At 37.5% G+C, this 26,610-nt stretch overlaps 1 protein-coding gene across 1 annotated transcript in view; it reads left to right on the top strand.

The window, feature by feature from the left end:
- Positions 1-4,930: 4,930 nt before the first annotated feature.
- usp6nl (USP6 N-terminal like) overlaps positions 4,931-26,610 on the top strand; it is an 87,275-nt gene continuing 65,595 nt past the window's right edge. The window contains exons 1-2 of the mRNA XM_015352406.2: positions 4,931-5,308; positions 11,689-11,775. Coding sequence (XP_015207892.2) covers positions 11,772-11,775 — 4 coding nt within the window. The 5' untranslated portion in view covers positions 4,931-5,308; positions 11,689-11,771. The remainder of the gene's footprint in view (positions 5,309-11,688; positions 11,776-26,610) is intronic.

Raw genomic sequence — 26,610 nt, 5'->3', positions numbered from 1 at the left:
ATCAATAATGAACAGCAGAACATTAGACATGCACAAATGAGACAAGGCCATTCATCCTTTCATCAATGACTATAGTGCAATGCAGAAATTATGCATTACCAGTAACATAAAGACTTTATTGATATGAACTGCAACCTTTCTGGTAAAACTTCCTTTAAGATAAAGTAAAGATTCAAATCACAAGACAGTATAAAGGACCAACTAGCCCATTAATTATTAGGTTGAAATGATATAAATAATAAATGACAAAGACATCCACAAGGTATTTATTAGATATAAAGTTCAAAGGCAATACAAATGAGGTGTGATTACTTGAGAGATACCATCCTTCGCCACCCATCTCTAATCTGGTTTGCAAGCCATTTCAATCTGGGTATTTTCCATGATTATGTTTACAAAAAGTCATGAACAACACATTTAAAATATTCAGCTTATTTGATTACCTATCGACTATAAATCCAGTGTTAACATCCTTCCAAATACAGACTAGTTTAAAGTCCTCCTATAGTCTCTGCAGCACTGCAGCACTGCAGTAAGTACTGTATAATACTGTGTATGCGGTCAATTGTCTGTATGATTCACTCTGTAGGCTTTCTTTGATGCACAACAGAGTTCCTGAACTTCTACAAATCAAAGGGAAAAGACAGGACCCATTTCATTTATACAATTGGGTACTGACCTTTCAGCATGTGCTTTCCCGTATCACAGATTCACAAAAAAAAAAAGTTAAAACTGTGTACTGTAACTGCAGGTCAGGACTAAAAGCTGAAGCCCAACTGTGATAGAAAAGTATTTATTAAGATGGCAAAAATATGTAAGGGTGGGTTCCCTGGCAAATTCAAGTGACCCCACATGCACTAATGCAATAATACAGAGCTTTAGGATATAACATGCAGTATACTGTATATCATATTATCTATCATGCAAGATAACAGTATTTGTTATTCACAATAATACGAAAAAAAGAGACATGGGCTACAGTATGTAGGACTAAAGGCCTGTGTTTACTGTATATCCAAGACTGACAGAAATCAGAATTTCATCAGAACCTTCATTATAAACTCTGATTATTTCTTCTTAAGAGTGCTCTTCCTGATATGTTTTTTAAAATAATTTAATTCAAAATAATAATTTGCTCTCCAATAACAATATACCTATGGGTCCAGAAACCACAAAGATTTGGATCCAAACATTATTTTTTGTCACTCATTTATGTAGTAATAACCTGGGTTCAATATTACATCCGTGGCAGTATCTGTAATGGCATGACAAATGCAAGACAGCAAAGAAAGAGATCAGAATCTGTCAAGTGCAAAGAGGCCCAGGGCTCTTATATTCCTCCTGCCTTCAAGAAGCAGTTTCTAGCCCTTCTGGGGGTATTTGAAGCTAATTCATATTGTAACTACTTGTGTTTGTCTGTTTAATAGATGGATTAATTAAGAGCAGATGACATCTGCCTCATCTTCTTTCTTGTGGGGAATACATCCCAGCACGAACATTATTTGCTTATTTTCTTAATGTTCTCTGCCCAATGTGCTCAAGAATGGGTTTACAAAAAAGGCCTTTACAAAAATAATGACAGCTGTATTTGAAGTAATATGTAGGTAATGTTCATATCTGAACCACATCAACTCACTGGACCAGAGCTTATCCTGTTTTCCACAGAGTTAAGTGGACAAGATGTTGGTTCATCACATTGATTACCCTATTGCCCCACCCCATTATACAGCTGGGTCTATTGGAGAAAAGGAGTCAAAGTACTCAAGGTACAACAGCAGATCTGTAGTGGGGACCTGAACCCACCACCCACAAGTTACAAAACCAAATGTTTACCCACTACGCTACGCTGCCCCCAGGTTTAAGTTGTACCAGACAGACTTACAAGTTTACATACCAAGGACACAAAGGATTGGAATTTTTCAAGTTAAAAAATAAATTGGACATCTAAATCAAAATTGGACTTTAAAAGTACTGAATTAATATACATTTAAAAGGTCAAGCCACGGTTCAATTACTGTTGTTGAAATGTGAAAACAGTGAAGATAGAACAGCTAAAGGACACAGTTTAATTGGTGTGTTGTCCCCTGAAAATGTAAAGCAGTTTAACTTGTTTTGTTCCTCTCAGCAAATTTGCCTTTGAGATTGTTGTGAAATAGGTATATATCTGCATAAACTGATATCAGCAGGGGTTGCCGCAGATGGATACAGGCCAGTTGGGCTGCTAGGCCAAAAATCGGACCACCTGGCCAAACAAAACAGTATCAGTATTCAATGAAGTCTCTGCTATTTCTCCAATGAACTCTTAGTAGAGCCTGAAGCAAAGTGGAAAAAATGAAAAAGCCGAAAGAACAATTCTTCTTCCTTTGCAATCTTAATTGCAGCGTAACTACTGTAGTTTGGTGATTTTGAACAGGACCAAATGCTTTTGACCATATTCTCAATGATACTTTACAGGTAACGTAAAGGACCAACTTGGAAATTAAGTGGAAACAAAGCCAACTGACATTTTACCTGCTGTATTATTTACTATTTCCATCCATCCACTTTCTAACCTCTTTGTCCAATACAGGGTTGCTTACCACATTTTGCAGTGGGCAATTTCTCAAACTCAAAAAAACATAATGCTGAAGAGTATAGCCAAAAACCTCAATTTGCCATCCATCTTCCAAGTGCTGTATCTGATTCAGCAAGCAATGGGTGTAAGATGGGGTACACCCTGTACATTGCAGGGCACACACAGACACAAACACACTCACACCAGGTCCAATTTCCCAGAATCCAATTAACCTACTAGTACATTTTTGGAACACGGGAGGAAACTGGAGTACCCAGTGAAAACCCATGGAAAACATTCAAACTCCATACAGACAGAACCCTGCGTTTGGATTTGACTCAAGGCCGCACCACTGAGAGGTAGCAAAGGATGTTTTAGGTAAAGCCTGCAATACTCAGTGTTCTGCTTTGTACTGAACTGTTGATGACACCATTATAATTTTACTTACCTATTGTACATTCCTTTAATTCATCCTTGAAAAGGCTCAGAAGAAATGCTGATGTGATAATTAAAACTGGAAATTTTAACATTAACAGTAGCAACAGGAGAATAAAACTATTCACAGTGTGAGATCAGTTTGAATAAGTCCATGTCAAAACAACCAAAAAAGAAATATTTTGTTGCATGACCATCTCAGATTTGCCTGAAAAATTCATGTAGAGGGTTACAGTCCTGCTGCGTTCAGTAATACAAACCTTTTTTCTTTTAATTTCTCCCTGGAGCTGTGAGTCAGCAAAGGTCAAACACGTATGTGAAAACTTTATCTCCAGCAGAAAAAACACACTGGTCTAAACTTGGACACTACCATCGTGAGCAGAACCCTGTTTGATTGGTCATCATGGCCAAGACCGTCACATCTTATTCAATATCACATCTTCGATATTGAAAATGACAGTCAGCAACTGCCCAATTCATGTTTGGCAATTAAATAGCTGAGTTTTATTTGGACCTCAGTCTAGCCCTACTTCCTTTATAAAACCTGTCTGAACTGAGAAACTCTAATTAAACTAGCATAATGACCCACAAAGATGGAACAAAATGACAGAAAAAAAGTAGCTGGTATAGCTTTCTCTCATGAATCGAACACGGCAGAGGAAAAAAGTTGGAATAGCACTGGCTCTGCTACAAAGAAAATCCCTGAGCTTTCACTGGAAGAAATTAGAGTAGTCTTTAGGGCTTTTTCTGTGAGCAAATAAACAACACAAAAGCTTCTTGCTCACAAAGATAAATGTCCCTGCACAGTCATCCTGTAGTTTGCAATGTGATTTGAATCAATTTCTGGGATAAACAGAAAACCTGCATGTTACTGCTGTAAAGAATTCACTTGAGAATATAACATAACTAAAGCCTTTTCCCAGCTCTTTCAAGAGATTTGGATAAGTGTTTCACTTTATTTTTTTATATTTTAATTGAACGTATTATGCTATTAGAATAAATGGAATTTAAAGGATCATTTAAGACAATCCAATGCAAGTCGAATCAAAATTCCTTTCGGTTTGCGTAATTGAAATCAACACATTTATTCTATCCTATTAAATATAACATTTTACTCCACCTTCCTGAAATAATTAATTTTAATGAAATAAAAAGATTATTCTTCATTTTTTTTTAATCGTTGGACTTTTCTACCGCATTACACCAGGAACAGCAGTACAAATGTTTCCTTAACCCCTTTCTCCTAAACTTTGTTGTTTAGTATGGAATATAGCTTCTAATACATCTTAGTTTATGTATTTTTTGTCGTTGTATAAACCTAAAGTTTTTGTGCTTTCGTTGATAAAGCTTTTACATCACCTTGTCTAGGAAACATTTTCTTGACACTTACACTGTTCGACAGTTTACGATTCTCATCATATTAAACAACCCAAATTGATGAAAATGAAACATGAAAATTGATGTGCAAATAACTGCACATCGTTTTTCATGTTTCTTCTCAGCATGCTACACGGGTGGTTATTACTGAATAATTGGTCTCCTAATGGTTTTTCAGTCTAGTTTGGTAACTTACCCATATTTCAGTACAGAATACAGACGAGGTTGTGTTGTTGCAGTTAATTGTATAGGTTCAATACAGAACTATTAGCTTTGATTTCTGCATACAGAATATCCAATAATTTTTATTTAAGTGCAAACATTCTCAATAAGGTGCAAGTGGGAAGAAGTCATCACGAATGACTTTTCACCAGAAAACGACTTCGATTTTATTTTATTTTTTTCAAAACATTCCAGCAAACAAATTTTAACAATTGGGGACAATTCAAATGTGTTAATTTTACTGTGAAGAACTTGAAGAGTAAGCTGTTAAAATACCTATAAACAACAGGAATAAATGTGTGTCTCTAATACACACCTTATGCTGGGTTTTATGTACCTGAACATACTTATATGACTTGAATCCTGCACTATATTTGGCATTTTGTGTATCCAACAGTGTGGTTTATGGAATTGAATACTCTTCCCATTACATTTGTGTTTTGTTATATTTTGTTAATCATCATCCGAAACCGCCGGCTGCAACCTCGTTTTAGATCCAACATGGCTGATGCGATAAGGCTGTCTGACTACGCGTACCTGGAGCTGGATCGAGTGAAAGCGCCCTGCGGGGGTTTCCATAGTGAGGAGTTGAACTGCTCAGTCCAGGAGGGAGAGTCAGCCACTTCCTGGTCCGGGATCATGATCATTTTCACCAGAAATCGCTCTGAGAAAACGGACTTTGCAATGTAAACGAGACGCATTCCTGCGGTTTAGAACAAGGTAAGACCGACATTTCCCCATTCATAATAAATCTCCAAACTGTAAACTTTTTACTGTACAACAGCGAGTTAAAGCAATGATTGGTAACTACGGTGGAGTTTTTTTTTAAAGTAGAAGACCCCTGGGAAACACTTAAACATGAAAATGTGTTGCTGAATCAGTAGTGTGTGAACGAGAGACAGAATTTTATGTGTTGTTCCGCGGACTCTGTTGGCGTCGGACAGTATTTTTAATTTGTGCCAAACTTTGCAATTTCTATTCATTGAGGCCTACCAAGTCAAACCCCCGGACAGCCTCCCGCAGCAGCCTGGTTGTTGACAGACTGTGCCGAAGTCACACCGAGGCTGCTGATTGGCTGTTTTCTGCCGTTCCTAGTTTCTGATTGGATGAAGTGTCCTTTCAGTCACATGACGTCGCTGGGTTTTCGCTCTCAGTGGTTTGATCGATTTTAAAGGAGAGCACATTTGGATCTTCCAATTCAATATTTTTGAAATGTTGTACTTGCGTGCCTTGTGCTGTGTAGTGATTGCACCTGCGCGTGTTTTCTGAAGTTATTTTACAAGAGTTATTGAAACCAGATTTATTTCTACTCAAAACTATAGTTCATCCATTGACCGACTGTGAATAAGGTTAGAGTCGGTGTACATTTGTATCTCTCCCAATCCAATATAGCCTGTGGGGTAATGCGGCTTAACCCAAGCATGTTGTTTGTACAGAGATGCTTTAACACAGAATTGCGTTATAAACAAGCCGTAAATGTTTCCCAGCAGACAACTGCAAATTTCTGATTGTAATGTGCCGTAACCCGTATATTTCCCGGAGTTTACCACATGGGTAAACAATAGCTGTAAATGTATCAGGCCGTTTATGGGTAGTTTTTGATAATGAAATGTATATACGATTAGCATTTCCTTTGTTGTGTAATATTTTCGTTGTGCTGCTAAAACTGATTGTTAACTCATCGACTCGATAGCTGCGGAGTTTTTATTTCACAATATTTCTGAAAGCTGCGCTGATTTATCCAGTCTGATTTTGATAATCTGATATCTTCAGTTTTTGCTTGGAAAGTGCTGCACGTCGCTTGGGTTTATTGTAGGTTGTTGTAGGTCAAGCAAAATAAAATAAGTTCCTCAATCCACGAAGTTCTGCATAACATGAAATGAATGTGCATCTGCATCCATCCTTATCGTTCGAAATCCATCTTTCCAAACATATAAACAATATTAAAATAATATTGGAGTTCATGATTCTCCCCATCTTCAAAAAGAAATAGAAAACAACCCCGCAGTCCCTCCACCATGGACATTTTCTCAGTGGTGTTAAAGAAAGTAAATCTCGCAAACATAAACTTGAATTAGCCATCTGTCCATCCATCCTTTGCTGTTCGGATTCAGGGTCACGGGGGAGCTGGAGCCTATCCCAGCAGGCAACAGGCTCAAGGCAGGATACACCCTGGACAGGATGCCAGTCCTTCACAGGTCAGACACATTCACACACACTCACACCTAGGACCAGTTTTCCCAGAAGCGAGTACACCTACATGTTGTTGAACTGCAGGAGAAAACTGGGGCGCCCGAAGATCTCAATTTTCATTTGATTCCAATTTTAATTCATTACTCGCTTTCAGAAGAATGGTTGTCATTTGGGTATAGTTGGGCAAACTCGAGCCTGTTTTTGTGGTTCGCTCTCAGAAGATGCTTCTTTCTTGCAGCCCTTGCCATGAATGCCACATGCTTGCAGGCAGTGTCAGCTGGTAGTTTTGGATGCTTGGTACCCTGAAGTTGCGAGTGTGTGTTACTGGCGCCGCTTGTCTCCGAACCACTTGTCTCTTGGCCTGTGGTGAAAAGATGCGCTCAGTTCTTCTTGTAAATGTAAAGCTACTTCTATACCAGTAGCTTTACATTTCTTAGTGATGGCTGTTGCAGTGGGAAATAGCGAACCCTTTTATAGCCATCCTCCAACGTGTGAGGGTGGGGGTCAGGGACTGTTTGCCTACAGTCTCCAGAGAGTCCTCTGCCCTTAACCATGGTGATGCATGCTACAAGATGGCTCCCTTTATACCCCAGAGAAACAGAACTATTTCACAGGCCTCGATACAGTCTCAGAGGCTTGCATTACACTTCCAAAGATCAGAATGTTATCCCACATTTCTTTTGGGGGTTTTATTTAAAGGAATACGCACTTACAGGGGTGATTAAATGTAACTATTGAGCTTTCCGGATTTCAGTTAATTATTTCTGATACATATAACTTTGCTCTCTGGGGCACTATTAACATTATCCAATCCGTAACTCATCGTGCTATATAGTATTTTGTTCTATTTTCATTGGAGGTAGGAATAAATCTGGAGGCCACTATACTTTGCCCCAGGTAATGAATATAGCAGCTCAGTTTAAACAGGGAATTAGCACTGCGTTTTGCCGGGTCATGCATAGAAAAGAGGCTGTCCATTGGAAAGTGAATAATTTCAGCAAGATTTCATGTTTCTTTGTTTTTTTTTATTTAATTAGATTAAGTCTCTATGTTATTAAAACTGTTACATTAGGCTTCCCATAAAGACTGTGAGCAAGTCAGTGATCATGTGGTGCACTGTATCTTGTTCAAATCCTTTGTTAGTATAAATATTTTTTCTTCCTCTCATATATATGTATCTCCATTTCCAGAAAATGGATACATACTGTCTGTGTTTCTGTTGCCAATTATACCAAAAGTTAACGCAAACATATATATATATATGGAAAAAATGGACCGCACACAAAAACCTAAATCTGCTCTGTCAGCCAGCCCTTGTTGTGCAGGGAATGCCTTACAAAGAAGGAAAACAGTGATTCTGCCTTTTCTCTCCATAACCGTAAAGTGCAATACAGTGTGTTGACCATATGAGCCACGAAAGATACTTTTATTGGATTAGAAGAATTTTCATTATGTTGTTACTTTTACCCAGAGGTCAGAAACTAGCAGATGCCTGCCAAATTCAAGGCTTGAAATCAGCCTGACAATGAGAGAACAGCCTAGACCTCCATTTAAAAAGATCAGCTGAAAGATTTTTTTTCCCCCTATTATGTGTTCAGCTGCACTAGCAGCTTGAAGAATATTTCAGCTCTGGGTCAGCGTGAAAGGCAACAATAGAGTAATTAAACACGTTTAAAAGAAGACGTGGAGCAATATTTGTCTTGATCCACAACGTTTTAGAGGCTACGTTTTGCATTTGTGAAGGATTTGCCACTATTTGTCAGATGAGCAGGGCCTGTAGGTTTTTGTAAAGTGGCAACAAAACAGCCCAGCTTCTTGTAAGGATAACCTGCCCAGTGAGACTTTTTACATGCGAGTTTCAGAATTTTTAAGGAAAGCGCTTTTGACATTAGAATCAAATTTATGGTGCTATGTTATTGTTTTCTAACCTTTTTAACTCTTGGGTCCCCCAATCTTAAACCCTGTATTAAAATGTGTTCTGGTTCCCTTACATTACTATTAAAATAATGAATACGGCATATTGCACTTCACACTAAGCACATCATGTAATTCCAATCCCATTGCAGAGAGCAGAGGTGTGTGGGGGAAGGGTAGCAAAGTGCAGATATCTTTAGAAATATAATCATACAAACTCACTTACAATAGAAATGGCTTAACCATTAGCTTCTTTAGCCAAAGTTTGTAAAAAGTGTTAATAAACTGCCATAAAAAAAACAGTTATCTTTGGGCTGTTATTTTTTCTTTCTGGGGTTATGCACATCAGTTTAGTTTGTATGAGGTCTACCAATAGGGCTATTGTTGGAACTATTTAATTTTTTAGTAAAACTGTAAATTGCAAGCATTTGAAGACTATTTTCATAAGGTAGGTTAAAAATAGAACACTTTGCATAGAGTCAGTGATTCCCCAATATAAAGTCACAGTGATCTTGGAGCAGCAGATAATTTTGGTGTAGCCGATAATTTTGGTTCTGTACCATTCATTATAAGCAGCCAGTAGGGTAATTCCACACTATTTTGACCTTTCATCCTCATACATCAGCAAGGAAATGGCCCACCACATCATGCAATTATAGTTATTTACTACTTTGTAACAGCCAACTGCTCTCAGCACTCATGTTTGAGAGCTAAATGATTAGGTTGTGCACATTAGGCAGGAGCTGAGGTGAATTTGTAAGCTCTTAAATGTTTGCAGTGGAGCTGCGCTTTAAAGAAAAGGTTTCAAAGTTGCGGTGAAATGTTTGACCCATAAGGTTTATTATGATAAACAAGAAGTTGATTGCCATCTTTTTACTTGGTCGTTTACGGATCCTCTGTTGTTTCTTTTACCCATTTTGTCATGGAACTCCGTTTTTGAAGCATTTAGACATGTGCAAATCTTTTTTTTTTTTTAAATATTTTGACTGCCTTTTTTCATGATGTTGCTGATCCTACCACAGCTAATGCTTTGCAGCCAGGGTAAACAGTATCATAATAACAGAAGGAGCTGTAACTTAGCCTGCAGGCTGCTCTGATTTAGTTCCTATAATGTAGTGAGCAGTAATACTATAGATGTGTTCTGCCCAGGTACGTTGCTGTTGAAGCTGCTCAGTATTGTCATGAATTATGTTCTTCTGTTGTACTGCAGCAGGGTGATGGTTCCGTAGTTTATTTTCCTAGTTTTAGAAGAGAGCTGTTACTCAAAAGAGCAATGTAAAGGCCAACAGAAAAAAGCAAGCAAATCAATATAAAGAGGCACTAAAACTGCATGTCAAGAAAAAGAGGATCAGCCAGTGCTAATGTAAGTGGGCAGAGTGTAACATAACTAGTAGCAGAAGAACACAGTCTGCAGGACTATAATAATAATAATAATAATTGCTTACATTTATATAGCGCTTTTCTGGACACTCCACTCAAAGCGCTTTACAGGTAATGGAGACTCCCCTCCACCACCACCAATGTGCAGCACCCACCTGGATGATGCGACAGCAGCCATAGTGCACCAGAACGCTCACCACACATCAGCTATCAGTGGGGAGGAGAGCAGAGTAATTTAGCCAATTTATAGAGGGGGGGATTGTTAGGAGGCCATGATTGATAAAGGCCGATGGGAAATTTGGCCAGGACGCCGGGGTCATTGATAAAACTAAGTTTTATCAATGAGATTCTACGATATCTGAAGAGGTCAAACATCAGGGTTCAGACCTTACGTACGTTTTCCAAAATAAAAAAAAATGTATATGTGGAGATTCCAGGGTTTGCATTTGATCTCTACGGTCTTTGGTGATGAGTCAGTGTCATCACATGTGTCAACCTGTTCACACCATGGCAAGATGTCACTTGAAAGCAACACAGCTACCTGCAGCGAAAGACAGGGTAGTGAGTGGGAAGAAAGGATGGGAAACCGTGACAAGAAGCTGGAACCAGTGTCGTGTTTATAGTTTTGTATTGACAATAAGACCTGCAGTGCAGTCCTCAAGATTCTTCTGAGTGCGTTGAGCATCGTAAATTTGTACAGAAGCTTGTTTCCAGGTGGGCTTACCGGAAGTAGCTCCTTATTTAAGATTTTATTGTGCAGCCGATCCTGTTATTTAGGATTGTATTGTACAGTGTTGTCAACTTGCAGCCTCATCTCATCGGATAAGCAGCTAAATTGAGCTGGCCCTGGCCAGAAGTGGAATGGAAGCCTACCAAAGAAGTGTTGTCAGTGTCGTTAGTGGACAATTTGGTGGAAGACTTATCTCGGGGCCCATAATCTCCAAGAACACTGTGCTACAGGAAGTGCCATCCTTTCTTCTTTGGATGAGACATGGAAACAAGATTCTGACCACTTGGGTATTAAATGTCCTGATGGCACTATATAGTAGTGTTACCATGTTGTTTTGGCCAAATTCCACTTTGGGCTTTCAAAATCTAGCCTATCTGAATTCCCCCCCTGGGCGGAGCGGTGACTCTGTGGCTAAGGATCTGCCCCTGTGACTGGAAGGTTGCCGGTGCAAATCCCGCGGCTGGCAGAGGAATCCCACTCCATTGGGCCCCTGAGCAAGGCCCTTAACCCTAACTGTTCCAGGGGCGCCGTACAATGGCTGACCCTGCGCTCTGACCCCAAGCTTCTCTCCCTGTCTGTGTCTCCATGGGGAAAAGTTGGGGTATGCGAAAAGACGAATTCCTAATGCAAGAAATTGTATTGGGCTAATAAAGAAACATTATTATTATTATTATTATTATTATTATTAATTCAGCTGGTGAAGTAATTTCTCACTTATCCTGCTGTCTGATAGGACTGCTGGTGCATTATGAGTGCCATGAGTCATCCAGGTATGGGCTGCACGACAGTTCGGCATGTAAATCTTTTTGGGATGGAAAACTATACAAATGTTAATTCTTCTGTTATTATGAGGTTCTAATGCAACTTATTTTGTATTATTTAGGTCATGTGTGCCTCTATGAGGTGTCCTGTTAACAACTACCGTATGAAACCTCAGCTGGTCTGTACACTTCAACGCCTTCGACAATGAGTGAGTACATTTTACCTGTGGTACAGTGAATGACTGATACAGTCCTCGCAGACTGAAATGAAAAATAAAGAAATATTAGTGATTATGATGATCTGTGTGCATTTGCCTGGTGTGGCAGATGGTGTGAGACTGAAAGTGCTTTATTGCGTAAATATTTTCCTTCCATCAGCTCTCTAAACTCTGCTGTTGGAGGCATGTGGGTTTTCTGACCATCAACTCCAGGTGTTCACTGTCTACATTTTAACTTCTATTTGCCCTGTGTAGACTTTACTTTTAGTCATGAATAAAGTCAGTATAATACAAGTGATTTTTTTTTCTTTTTATAGTTTTTATATGTTTCTTCCTCAAAGTCTACTGAATTTAATATACATGTATGCTTTCTCTTGAAGCTCTTTGCTAAACTGAAAGTCAGTTTAACAAAAATATTGAAAGCCTTATTCTTTCTTGGCAGAAGCAGTTTTACAGAGGTAAAAGTTACTGTTTAAGCCCTTGGTTTTGTTTTATTAAAGTGCTAATCTATACCATTGAAGCCTCTTATTTTGTGCATTAATATTAAGGAGCCATTGCTATGTTATTAGGTTCTGTCGATTCTTGCTGCAGCAACTGTTTTTTGTTCTTTCTAAATGAAGGGAATGTCAAGTCAGCAAAAGCCATTTAAAGAATGTATTGATTCCCCGTGACAATTCTTCTTACTGTGCAATAGTGCTTCCGCTAAGGAAAAGCAAACATATCTGCTGTGTGAAACGTGCTTAGGACACTAGTTTCGTATAAACACACGTGTTTCAAGGTCAGTTGCCTTTTAACTTAAACAGGATCAGAGAAGATTACTGCTTTCTTTTTTGTGTGTATTTTTCCAATGGGATAGTTTTCAGGGGAGTTAAAATGCATAGAACACAATTAATTTGCCTGAAGGTAAAATTAACACACTTCTAATCCAGTTCATTATGTATGAAGGAATTGAATTATAATGTAGTATCTGAACATTTATTTAATAATTTGAGGTTATTACTTCTGTGGGATTAAGCACACAGAAGTAAGATGAAAGCATCTTACTAGAAGTGTTAGAAGTAATGAGATTAAGGACAGTTCTCGGATGATTTTGCTATACGTTTAAAATGCTTTGGTGAGGTGAGAAGTATAGTTAATCTTGCATGATCGCACTACATTCAGGCTATCCCTTCCTTAGATGATGTAACTGGAAGACTTTGATTTTTTCCTTATGGAATTTACAAGATGGAAGAGTACTTTTTCAATACCTTTCACAAAGAAAAAAAATCGAGGATTGGCATAGCTCCTCTTCACCTGTTATTATATTATCTTTAGCCTTTATTAATATGTTTTGTATGGCTTTATGTCTGGTATGTCAGAAGTAATCTTACCTGTTGAACTCATAGGACTCTTAAATAGGACATAGGAGACTTAAAATTGTACAATTAAGAAAATCGCGTGTGATTATCACATACAGTGCCTACTAAAAATGTATTCATATCCCTTGCACAGTTTTCACATTTTGTTGCTGTAAAGCTTGCAGTTATGACATTTTGAAGTACCTGAATAATAAAAACGGAAAAAAGTAAATGGATCATATTAAGGAAAAATGGAAATGTCACAATTGCATGACCATTCAAGCTCTGTATTGTGCATATTTAAATTAATTTAGAAGTGCAAAATTACTCAGTTTGAGTGGCCTTTGTGTGTAGTAATAGTGGTGCACATGATTTCAGAAGAACATGCCTATCTCTGTACAGTCCTTCAGTCAGCTTTTGAATTTCTAGCAAAGACTCAACCATGAAGTCCAAGGAGCTTTCAGTACGAAAAGAAATCAAAACAATTCATGAATGCACAGATCAAGAGAAGGTTATAGAATATTCAGAGATACTGAATATGTCTTTGAGCATGGTAACTCAGCTCTTTATTGAGATTCCACACCACCCAGCCACTGCCTTGGCCATGCTGTCCCTCTAAACTGAGCTGCCAGGTGAGAAGGAAACCATGAGACTAACAGTGACTTTGAAAGAGTTATAGAGTTCAGTGGCTGAAATGGGAGAAAATGTCCATGCGTCAACAATATCCCACCACTCCACAAAGCTGGCGTGTATGGCAGAGGGGAAAACTCACCTCAAGTCCCACATGGAGTTTGCAACAAAGTGACTGATAACTGATATAGCAAATGTGGTAAATGGTCTTGTGTGGAAACAAGACTCAGTTGGAACTTTTTGGTCTAAATGCAAAGTGCTATAATTGACTCAAACCCAACATAGTGCATCAGTCGATCAACACCCTCCCTACTGTCAAGCAGGGTGGTGGCAGCATTCTGTTGTACTTCTGCTCCCCCCCAAGCAAGCTTGTCAGGACTGATGGGAATGTGCTGTAAGTGGAGCAAAGAACCGACAAGTTTCAGGGGAAAACTTTCTTCATGCCTTAAACAGAATAAAATGATTTCACCTTTTTATGACAGTAATTCAAAGAACAAGGTCAGAGCAAAGCTGATAGAGACTTACCCCCCAAAAACTTGCAGCTGTAATTGCTACCAAAGGCACTTCAATCAAATATTGACCTTATCTGAATGCTCAACAATTTTCAGTTTCTTTATTTTCTCTGTAATGTTTAGTGACACTGTTACTGTTGAGCATTCATGTTTTGAATTAAAAATACCTGTGAATCATTTTGTCATTTCACAAAGGAAAGGTCAGAATATGTTTGAAAGGCACTGAATACCCCAACCCTCTATGTCTATGTATTATTATGTATTATTTAGATGTTATTTCAAAACAATCTTAAGTACCCTGCTGGAGAGCTCGGAAGAAAAACAAAATATTTAGTTTTAAGTGAAATTATAAAGAGACATTAGGGATATTGTAATGGAATAATATGAAAGCAGAGTATTGAGTATAAACCTGATATTCACAAGTTCCTCAAAGCTTATGTGGTAATTATTTAAACATATTGAACAGGTAATGTTATTCATTTTAAACACACTTCATGAAGTACCACACAACACAATGAAGGCCTCTAAAGAGATGCATGAAAATGCTTTAGATTAAGTTCTGCATAAAAGTATTTAGTATATAATCAATAGTAATGACAAACTGGGGTTTTCTAAAATATAAATAATGCATCACAGCAGTGGCCTAAACCTAAACTGTCACTCCTGACTAAGTATGGATGTTTTGTTAATATTCTACAGTTAACTTCAATTTGTAGTACATTGATGATAAAAAGAAGGTCTGTTAAACCTTTTTTGTGCAATTTAATCTAAAGTATAACCAGAACATATTGAGGCCATGAGCATAACCTAATGATGTTATTACAAAATCATCTAAATTAGATTATATTGAATTCTATGTTTTTGTGAAATGAACATCTGATGGTCAGTATGGGTCGCATGTGAAGGTCACATACTGTAGGTGTACACCATGCCCTGTAGTGATGGATTTTATACAGTAATCTGCTCAGTGCCAGATATGTATCTGTTTTTCTCTTCAAATAGTATTGTACACAATGCATTTGAGTGTATGGGGGTTCTGCAGATAAGATTAAAAGATGTAGCAAATGTTCCCACTGAATTGCTATTTTCTGTTGTTGTGTAAACCGTGAACACATCTGGAAGACCTGACCCTTAAACAAATGAGTGATCTACCACTTCATTCCTTAACCTAATTCCTGAGAAATATAAATTAGAGTATAAATTTATATTAAGATGATAAAGAATATTGTATTAAATTAATATAAGTAGATGTAGTTTTTACTGGAAACATTAGTATTCGTTTTGTGCAGTCTTTGCTGACTCTTAACTTCTTTCTCTCATACACCTGTTCCGTCTGTGTCATAAAATATGAATATTTGGCAAAGTAATGGCCTTTTGTGAGTCTGCCTGCATGGATTTAGAAAAATAGTCTTGTTTAACTTGATTACTAGAGTTCTTTGAAAAATAAGCAGGTATGGTGAGTATATTTACTGTAGATTCCTCCCGGAATGATTTTGATAAGGTCCTTCATACATAGAAGGGTAAATTTAAAACTGAAAGCTGTAGGAATTAAACTTAATTAATGCACAAAGACTAAACGTCATAAACTAAAAGTCATTTTAACCGGCATAATCTGTACTTATGAAGTTAAGGGCTCTGGAACATAGCAACATTTTTTTTCTGGTATAAATGGTCGACTAGTTAAAATTCCCAGATGATACAATTCAGAAAAAGGGACAGACAAAACAAATAACAATCTCATGCACTGGGCAGGCTCTTGACAAATGGAGTTTAACAATGGCATGTGCATAGTGAAGGATAGATGGTACTGAGCAGAAGGTATGTAGAAATACATTTTGAGCTTTTACATACAGTAGATTCCTCTTTGTCCTCATCATAACTATGTGGGTAAAATAATAAAACAAATGGTAAAGTCAAGGGGAGTTCTGCTTGAGCCTGTTAATGCTTTAGTATGATGTCATTTAGAATACAGTTTCGTTTTTGTCAGGACATCCCCAAAAGGATATATCTGTAAAATTACGGAACAAGAAGAATGACTCTTTGTCTCAAGAGGTTATCATGATTATCATGTACGGACTGGTTAAAGGATCTAATACTCTTCAAGTATAACAAGTGAGTAAGAACAGACTTGATTTAGAGGTAGTATAGTCATCCCAGTGGACTTCTTTAAATTCCCTAGAAAAACAAGGACATGGAATCACAATTGGAAATAGGACTGGGAAAAGGAAAAAAGCCTTCTTTACACAAGGAGTCGTGGGAGTCTGGAACAGGCCTTAGCCAGGTGGTTGGGGCCAAACCTTAGACTTCTTTAGGAAACTGCTAGATATTTTTTTTTACTTCTCTTAGTTACTAAACTAAAAAAGAACCAAGATGGGCCAAATGACCTTCACTCATTTGCAAATTTTCTCAGTATAGCAAGATTTTTAAACAAAATATAATTTAAATATAAAACAGATATCTGGTTATTAAGAGCAAACATCTCGTCACAACTAGTAAAATTATACAGATCAGGTGATGTAACACTAGCGGTTAAGCACGGCGGTGTATTGCATCTTTAATGTAGGTGCAGCAGGCAGCATTATAGTGTGATCTCAGCTGTCTGAATTTCTTTGACTATGACTAGCCCAGAAATCTTCTTATTTAAGGATTAAAAACAGACTGTAGTTTGGTTCTGATATTATTTTTTTCTCAACTATACCCAACCAAAGAAGAGTTTTATGTCAGTGTCTTGTATGTCTTCAGTTTGTTAAAAAGAAATTATTTCCATTCTTTCCAAGCTTGTCTGTAGACAAGTTAATCAAAACAGTCAAGTTTTACCTGTGTGTACTTCAGCCTTTTCAGTCCCCTCAAAGTTTTTATCCCATGTGACTTTCAGTGCTTTGAAAGAAACTACAGATGCACTATTGTCAGAGAGATTAAATATTTTGTTGTTTTTTTCAAAGCATCGGATGTTGTTAATTTAATGACTTTTGCACAACTAGGTGTGGCAGTAACCATTTTACTCAATTCATATACAAGATTGCCTTGTGACTTCTGTTTACACTGCACAAGGATGTGTATTTGGTACAGTTCCTACTTTACTACAATGTAAGCCCTGAGCTGCATTTCTCCTTTTGAGGTTGAGGAATTTGTCATGCTTGATGTGTAGCACATTACTAACTTCTCTTTTTAGAACGTTTTTTTGCAAAATCTGCTTTGAGGTATGGACTGGAGCTGAAATTTTGTTTTTTGGTTTGGTCCTTTTAACACGTTAAAGTGATTTTGGCTATTTAGTAAAAATAGTATCTAATGGATCATAAATGTCTAAGGTTTAATTATTGCAGTAGGTACTCTCCCAAACTTACAGTATTTTGTTCTTAAAGAATTATAGATCAGTTGTGCATCACTACTTTAGAAAGTTTGTACAGTAACTTAGCATAGGAATGTTTGCTATTTTTGCTTAAAAGTGTTTTTTTATTCATATGAGTGTGTAAACAGTATATATAGAGAGAAACGTGCTGTGAGTTTGTTTCCTCTGTGCTTTTGAGTTCTTTCATATGTGTACAGTTCGGTGTTGTTTTCCTAATGGATCTGACCCTCCTTTCACTTGCTGTCTTTGCCACCTTTTCCTGTTTCTGTCCCTTTGTAATATAGCTCTTTCCCTGCTCCACCACTGGCTCTGAGACGGCCTGTAACTCTCAGCAAAACTGCCCTCTTAACAAGCAGTTTTTCCATCCTGCTCTGAGATATTTGGACTAAAATAAGTGCTTGTATGGAGTAAGGAGGGGTTAAAGAAGTTAAAGAACTGTCCGCTATACATTTTGTATTGACATCAGGTTTTAAGTCTTATATAGGCAGCTTCTTTCAATTCAGCTGTACAGGTAAAGTAATTTAAATGGCATGCTGAACAGCAGTGAGACATTCACGTTTTCCAGTAAACATAATTGTAATTATGCTTCCCTGCATTATGTCTAAAATTTGTGAATTATTGTTTTGATTTCAAATAATGAAAAGGAATTTTGGAAACTAAATTTTAGCATTGTGTAAAAACTTATACTTGGTACAACAAGGTGTGCCTTTTTACTTTATTTATTCACAACTAATTGAAATACTGTATTTATATAGGGGCACGATTAATACATAATGCTGGGGAGCAAAGCTTTCAGCATGTTTATGTTGTGCCCTTTAACAATTTTTTGTTCATGTGTTTGTGCGAAAAATCTGAGAATCCAGTGACATGCATTTAACTTCTGGAGCTTGTTACTGTAAATGCTTTTATTTATAGAAGCATGCTTTTAATTATGTTCCTCCCACAGGAAGGAAGTTTAAATGGCTACAAGTGCTGGAGATCCAGAGTTGACTGGGTGGTTGGCTGTATGGTTTGGTCGGGAGCCGAGATGAGGACTGAAGGCTGAAGAGTCAGCCTTCATTCCCCACTTCTCTTGCCTTCCTAAGACAGTGACGTAAAAAAATGCCGCTTCTGAAAAGGCTAGATTTTACCCCTTGCATCTGTGATTCTCCATCTTAAGTTTGAAAGTAAAACATTGCTTTTAGGAGTTTAGAAAATTAAGCATCAAATGAAATTTCCCAATACACGTTGAAGAGAAGAGTGTACTGCAATAAGACTTACAGTCTACTGAGTGCAAGACTTGAAACATAAAAAAGAACACATTTTCTGTATTTTTTGTCACAATTTGTAACACTGTGCATTGTTCAACATTTGATTTTCCACACTGGCAGCTTTACTTCCAAACACACACGCACACAGCTCAACCTTTGGTTGAACATTTTAAATTTGTAGTCAAAATTTTGTGATTCTTTAATATGGCACAGTGTCTGCTCCCTTGTTAATGCTTAACTATATACGTAATCCATCTTTCTACTGCAGAACTACAAGCTTACCCTGTATGCTGCTGTCAAATTTAACCAGCTGTACCTGTATGCCTTTAGGACATTTTCATAGTAGAAAGTTGTACATACACCATGCACACTTTGTACTTTGTGATCGTACAGTATAGAATTTGTATGCATGCACTATATATATATAAAATATGCTTTCATACTACAGAACTGTTAAAAAGTTATAAAGCATTGTAAAATCTGCATTTCACGTACACGTTCAGAAGGTATACACTGAAGCAGGACCTGACATTTTGCTATTTTATTTTTTATGAAAGGAATTTGTAAAAGGAAAGACTTTTCTTGTATCTTATCTATGTGTAAGAGCTCTGTATAAGACGGACTCAACTAGACAATCTGTTCACCAGGTTGTTTTCAAACACACTATGACAACCATTTCATTTTCCTCCTCCCAGCGTTTGATAAGAATTAATACCATGGCCTTGAGAGCGTGTTAACAATGAAGCAGGCAGAGCCGCTTAACATTACGTCCTCTGGAAACTAACAGCTTATTGTTTAGCATTTTACTGGCATAAGATACATTCAGGAAGCCAAATGACATCTAGCTTTGTCAAGTGAACTACTGCAAGAGGCCTCAACAGTGTTTTTATTGTAGAATAAAAAGGAAATGAAAAATGAAGTCTGTTTATTTGGATGTTTCAGTAAGACTTGTATGTGTTGTAAAACAACCATGGCTAATTCAAATTCTTATTCCCATAATTCTGGGTAATGTTTTTGGATTTCCATTTTCTGCTTTTATTTTGCATAATGCAGTTCTAAGCTATTGTTCTTTCAGAACAACACTAATTATGCTGGAAATGCAGGACCATGTATTGTTTTCAGTTGTTGTTTTGCGTTGCAGTATATTGTTAGACAATAGCATGTGTTAGTGCTCATTTGTCTTTTTTTTAAAACAGTTTTATTGTAGTACCCTTAATATAATCACTGTACTTAATAACACTCAGCAGCGAGGCCATATTTTCTCTAAATGCCACATAAAGGCATTGCTCTCAGCTAACATGATCAACTGTTTAAAAAGCAGTCAAGGAGCAAGCATTTTCAAATGCAGGAAACGCCACCCGTTTTTTTACTTGAAATTACATTCTACAACAAAGAATAGGAGAGCTTAAAAGGGATGAAGGAAAGAAAGGAATGAAGTCCCAAGATCTACAGACAAGAGAGGGACAGGAAGCTGTATTTAAGTGAAGAGTATCATGTGCTCTATGTGGATAGTATTTGTGTGGATTACATGTGTGGTAGATTCTGGTTTGGTGATGTGTTAGTCCTGAAAGGAGTCACACTGATCTCGGGTTAAATGTTAAAGGGAAGGTCATAACATTTATTTTTATATCCGCTGCTTGTGGAATTGTGCTCTGGCTTGGTCTATTCAGATAAATTAAATTTATTTTTTGCTGTTCATTACAAGCCGTGTTTCAGTGGAGAGCACACTATTTCATTCTAAATGACAAAATATTTTGTATGCTTTGTTTAGGTTTTTATCTTTATTTTTCTGTACCTTCTGTAAAACATTTTAGTACTATGCAAACATGTTAGATTTTAAAATCTGATAGCTGAGTGAACAGCCACATAGCGTCTCTGCCCTGTTTCTGAACTTATTATAGTTTTGCTTTACAATAGAGTATTGTTTCAAAACGATTGAAGCATATCATTGATGTACAGTGATAAGACTATTTATTTCTTAATGGGATGATGGTTCTTAGAGAAGCATTAAAAAGGTGTCATTCCCCTCTACATTGTATAATGGAAATTAAAGGGTAATGGAGAAATAATTTGCATCATAAAACAGAACAGGTCCCTTTATTAGCAGCACTGAAAACCAAACTTAAAATGGAAAGTAGTTATACCGACACTCTTAAAAAGAGGGCTCTTTAAAAGAGGATTGGGCCTTTTTGTTGTTAAATTATTTTATGATGATTAAATTTGATTATTAAATGTGTGCTAATGTATTTACACTGTACTAATTTATGCCCACTTGTCTTCTGTGGAACAGAGCCACACGGAGGTTTGCATTTACAGAGCTGTTTGACAAATGAGGTCTCAAAACAGGAGCAGTGCATTTCTGCTCATTTGTGAGGGAGCTCATGAAAGCCAGGGTTTATAAGCCTGGTGTAGGAAGAAGGGCTTAAAAATACTATTGAGGAAAATTTTGAATGGGAACAGCAACACTGTTTTTTACAGTTTGAGGTTAAAGAGAATTAGCATCGATGTGAGCATTTCAAACCGTGATGAAAGTGAAGTGTACACGGTAACGTGAAAAACCTCCATTTTACATCACAAAATTTCCAGGTATGCGCAGCGACATATTCTGTGATTCATCATGAGGCAACAAAACATCTGGTAAGGTAAGGCAGCCCTATAACATTGTAAAAAGCAGGGTTGTGAGTACATTTCTTTTTGAGACAGTGTTGCTGACAAATACTACTTATTAAATGTGCATGCAGATCACGTTGGAATGTTTCTGTGGTGAAATATCTGCACCACGACCTGTATATATTCACTTTTATCACATTACATTAGTCATTAGGAACATCAGCTTCACGGCACAATTCATGCAAACTCTCGACAACGTGGTGACCATACAGTACTTTTACAAAGTTCACGGTTTTGTACCTAATTTGAAATTTGTCAACTTTTTCTATCCCATCAATGCATAATATTGTTACTGAAATTTAATAACCGTTCTGAGAAACTGAGACTGCAGTTCCCCTTTAATTGGTGTGCATGGTATTTAATTATAAGCGTGCTTACAAAGTTCATGACACTAATGGATCAAAAGGACTGTATATTTGGAACACTTGGTTATTTCAGGTCCCCTTCCACTATCTTGTTTAGTCAGTCTGCCTCTGGGGAAAAAAAAACAGATTACTCTCTCATTCACGTTTACAGTAGCCACTAAAATGACAGTGCTTTACAAATCTCTTTTCTTCATCGGCCCAAGATGACAAACAAGGGCTTCTGAGCCTTCTTTCTCCGGGCTCTTAGTCTGGCTAACCCCCAGCATGGTACAGAAAGGGTTATGAATCACTCCCTGCCTGACCCATTGCCTCTAGTTATATTGTCTGGGGTGGCTGCGGAGGTGGGGGGAAGTGTAGTTTTTCTTCAGATTCTCTTCAAGCATCTCTACCCCTTGTGGAATCGCATCCCTCATGCAAACACTTAGTTCAGTTTACGGTTAATTTTAATGTAAATCAGTGTTCAGAACAGATCATTTAAAATTCGGGTACAATAGTTAACCTACATTCCTTCTACCAGATCCACCGCCACCATGTTCTAGTACTGAAAGAAACCAGAAACCCATATAAGTTTCAATTTGCAAAATGGTGATCTAGAAGCAGCGTACTATAAATAACCGAAGTTTGAAATTCCGTTTTTTTTATTTTGAAAACACACTTGGAGGGGATTTTTTGTGCAAGCAGGCACCGACATTGAGTCGGTTAATTTTGTCATGTGGTTCTGTCATTTAGTGATCTCCGTCTTAATGCAGTACATGAGTGTTAACAGTTTTTACGGGCTCAAGCCATGTACTGCCCTTTTCAACATCCGAAAGATGTAGGTAGTAAGAGAGAATAATTCTAGCTATGCAGAAAGAAGACCTCCAAGATGTAGACGGTAAAGTTAATATCGGTTTGGAGAATAGTTCTTGTCAATCTCTGTCAGCTCTTGCTTACAGGGATGGGTGATGACTTCGCTGGCATGCCCCCAAGAAAGATTGTCTCCCTTCCAGCAGTCAGCCTGACTTCTGTTAGAAGAGCTTGTCTTGCGCGGGTTTTATGATGCTAACAGGTGACGACAGGGAGAGCTATATTGTAATCAGTGTGCCAAAGCCCCAGGGGCTGATTAGATTCTCTGTTGCGTTCTGTTTCTTCCTATAATAAAACTCTGGGGGGGGCGGATGGAAATGACATGTATAATATAGAGTGCAGCTGCATACCTGGCAGCTGATGGATTATTTTAATTTAAATATAACAGCTGTACCTGCACGGTTGAGCAGCGGTTAGCATTGCTGCCTTGCAGTGCTGGGGCCCTGGGCTCTAGACCTGGGGTGCCGTCTGTGTGGAGTTTGTATGTTGTCCCTGTGTTTGTGTGGGTTTCCTCCAGGTGCGCTGGTTGCCTCCCACAGTCCAAAGAAATACTGGCAGGTTGGTTGGCTCCTGGGCAGACTGGCTCTGGTGCGAGTGTGCCCTGCGAGGGGCGGGTGTCCCCTCCTGCGTGCCGGGATAGGCTCCGGCTCTCCGGCGATCCTGTATTGGATGAAGCAGTTAGAAAAGGGGAGGGTGGGCGGATAACTGCTGTGCCCATGTGTGGCGGCCCGGTCAGGTTTGGCTCTGAGGTCAAAGACTTAATTTATAAACACTTCAAAAGAAGAAAAAGATTAAGCATAAGAACATAAGGTTTACATATAAGGCCATTTGGTCCAATTAGCTCAGAAGAATACAGATGTATTCTAAGGTGAAGTCACATTTGCCCATTGTACATGGAGTATACAATGTTAATTATACACGTAATGCCTAAAACTAAATTCTGTTTCACAACCTTAATTGTTATTGTAATAGCAACTGAAGGAATTAACTTAATTATATGGTAATTTAATCATCATGTTTTTCCTTAATTTAGACTTTAAAGGTGTGTGACTTAATATGTTTCAATCTTACATTGGTATGACCTTCCAGGCAGACACTGTTCTTTTAAAATGTCCTGAAACATGGGATTTAATTGACTAAACAGGGTTCTGATGGAGCTGGAATAATCATGGACATCTACATCTGTTCGCGTTTGAAGCCGAAAATTCGAATCTGCCGTAAACAGGTTTACGTATTAAAATCACAGCCCGCTTGCGTGTTCTGGTCTTCAGTGGCTCTGCCAGACACAGCTCCTCTCTCCTGTGAAAGTTAATTGAATTTAAAGAGTTGTAGCAACTCAGCACAGAGATAATTCTATATTTTCCCTACCCCCGTCTGAGTTTTTGCACATTTCTCATGATGCCTTGGTTTTTTTTAGTTATTTTTTCAGCTCATCTTGCTTAGATTTTTCTTTTCTTTTAGAGACAGATGACAGATGTGCAGTGCACATGTGTTATTAGCTGCTTAATATAAAGGTGGTTGTCAGGAGGAGTGACTAGGTTTCTGGACTTGTAACTTCAGGTTGTAGGTTTAAATCCAGGGTGGTGCACTGCTGTTGTAACCCAATGTACTTCACTCAATATATTGCAGAAAAATACAGAGCTGTATAAATGCCTATGATTGTAAGCAGTTTAGAAAAAACTGAAAGACAATTCAATTAATAATTGCACTACCTTTAGTAACATTGTGCCCATTTTGTCACATTCTAAAATTCACCTAAGTAGATTTGTTGAAGAAAAGTTACTTTCACAGAGGATTGTGTGTTTTCAACAACCCTTTTAATGTTGTTTACCTTAACTTGTCTTTTTATTGATGTTGTTGTTGACTGCTGCTGTTTAATGTTTTGAAGTCAAACAGCTTGGTCTGTAGTAACTTTTAACATCTTTGTTCACTGTTTTTTTTTCCATTATTTGCTTTTTTGGTGTAAGAACATTATAGGGTTTAGGTACAACATATTGTTGACAATGAATTGTTGTAAAGCTGACCTCAATATAAAATGAAATGCTGACATACTATACAAAATGCAGTCTTGGTGCCAGGATAATATAGTGTTAAGATCTATTTCTTTGTTTCCTTGTTAATAAAATGTTAAGATCTTTTTTGTTCCAAAACTGAAAGTAAAATTTTATCGCTTCCATACTGCATGTGTGTTTAGGATAAGCAGATGTTTTCTGTAATATTACTGTAATTCAATAAGGCTCTTTTTCAAGTGATGTGACCTGTTAAGATTCGGAAATAAGATTGCAAACCACCCTTTATTGAGGAAGGAAAGGCTATTAATTAAGGAAATCTGCCTTCTAATAAATGATCTCACGTGGCATAAGCAAAGAAAAAGTCTTAAGTAAGCTTTTATTGGGTCATTCGTTTTGGAGTTGTAGATGAAAGCGGAGTTCAGTTTAGGTGAAATTTATAGACTGAAAATTTATGTTGTAAAAAGTCAGCAGTTTTACGGTTACGTTAACCAAGAATCAGAAATCTAAAAAGGACAAGTTCTTTGTTCATCTGTCCTTTTTTGAAAATAATCTTGGTGCTGAAACACCAAGCATTCACACACCATCACAGCAGGGAGAGAAGCATTCTCTCGCTGGTGTGATCATTATGATCAATGCCAGAGTCATTGCAGTTTCTCCAGCTTCAGAAATTCCACCTTTAAAATTAGCTCCTGATTAAAAGTGTTTTTGATGATACTAATTTTCTTAGTTTTTGTAAGGAAGTGAGTGCAGTATCCATATCTGCAGTTGATATTTTTATTGAATTGCTTTGGTTTGCCTGAGCAAATGCAGTAAATCATATTTAACATAATTTTAAATGATTCTTAAAAATGTCAGTTCACAAAAATCCATGTTGAGGTCCTATGCAGAAGCATGAGGCAGCAGTTTCATTTATTTCCCCCCATGGAAAAAGAAATATCCCAATAATGTTTGATAATCAGAATGCTTATCTTGGTCACAGAGCAATATTACTAAATGTAATATTACATAAATGCAGAAAACAGTGAAACATTATTTAGTCACTGAACTAACAATGTACTAAACTGTCTAAACTAATAATGGCATTTATTATTCACATATGCTTTTGGACCTTAGAAGTCTTAACACTCTGGAAATTGTATATGTACTGTAGCTCCTTGCAGAACTATTCAGACTTGTCCTAAGGTGTCCCATTTTGTAAAATTACAAAATTATGCATCCACGTTTTTAAACATTTTATTAAAAACCTGAATATCCATGCTGAAGACTTCCAAGGATAAGATAGGATGTATTAAATGTCAGCACAGACAAAAACATGAATGAAGTATTCAGACCCATGAACTCTGTCCTCTACTAACAGACTTGTCAGAACTGAACGGGTACATTTCCTTCAGTCTATGAGGGGACCTGATAAAGTACTAAAAAATCTTCAAAGACACTGCCACAGTCAAGCCAGTAAATTGCTTCACGATGAACAGTGAAATGTGTACGTTTAAAACTGTCACCAGGATGAACTGGTTATGGGAGAGAACGAAACAAGTTACCCAGCCTTTTGTCAAAACTGTATCCTGGTTTCTTTCAAGAAATCGCTGGATGAGACCCTAGGATCAGTTAGCTACAAACTGCCTAATGGGCTAAATGGGTTGTATGGTTCCCTTTCATTTCTTAATAATTTGATTTTCAGTTAAAGTTATATCTTCTCCAGGGGTAAACTGGTTTTAAGGCACAGTCCAATACAACAACGCAGGGACAGACAAACCAGATCAACAGAAAATACGTAACTATTCTTATTTTACATGACGAGTGACTTTCTGATTATTTTAAAATATAAAATATGGTACTCCATCTTGCCTTGTAC

Source organism: Lepisosteus oculatus, chromosome 7, assembly GCF_040954835.1.
Source record: "Lepisosteus oculatus isolate fLepOcu1 chromosome 7, fLepOcu1.hap2, whole genome shotgun sequence".
NCBI lineage: Eukaryota > Metazoa > Chordata > Actinopteri > Semionotiformes > Lepisosteidae > Lepisosteus > Lepisosteus oculatus.
Note: the sequence above shows the minus strand (reverse complement) of the source record. Positions and strands in the feature narration are given on the sequence as shown.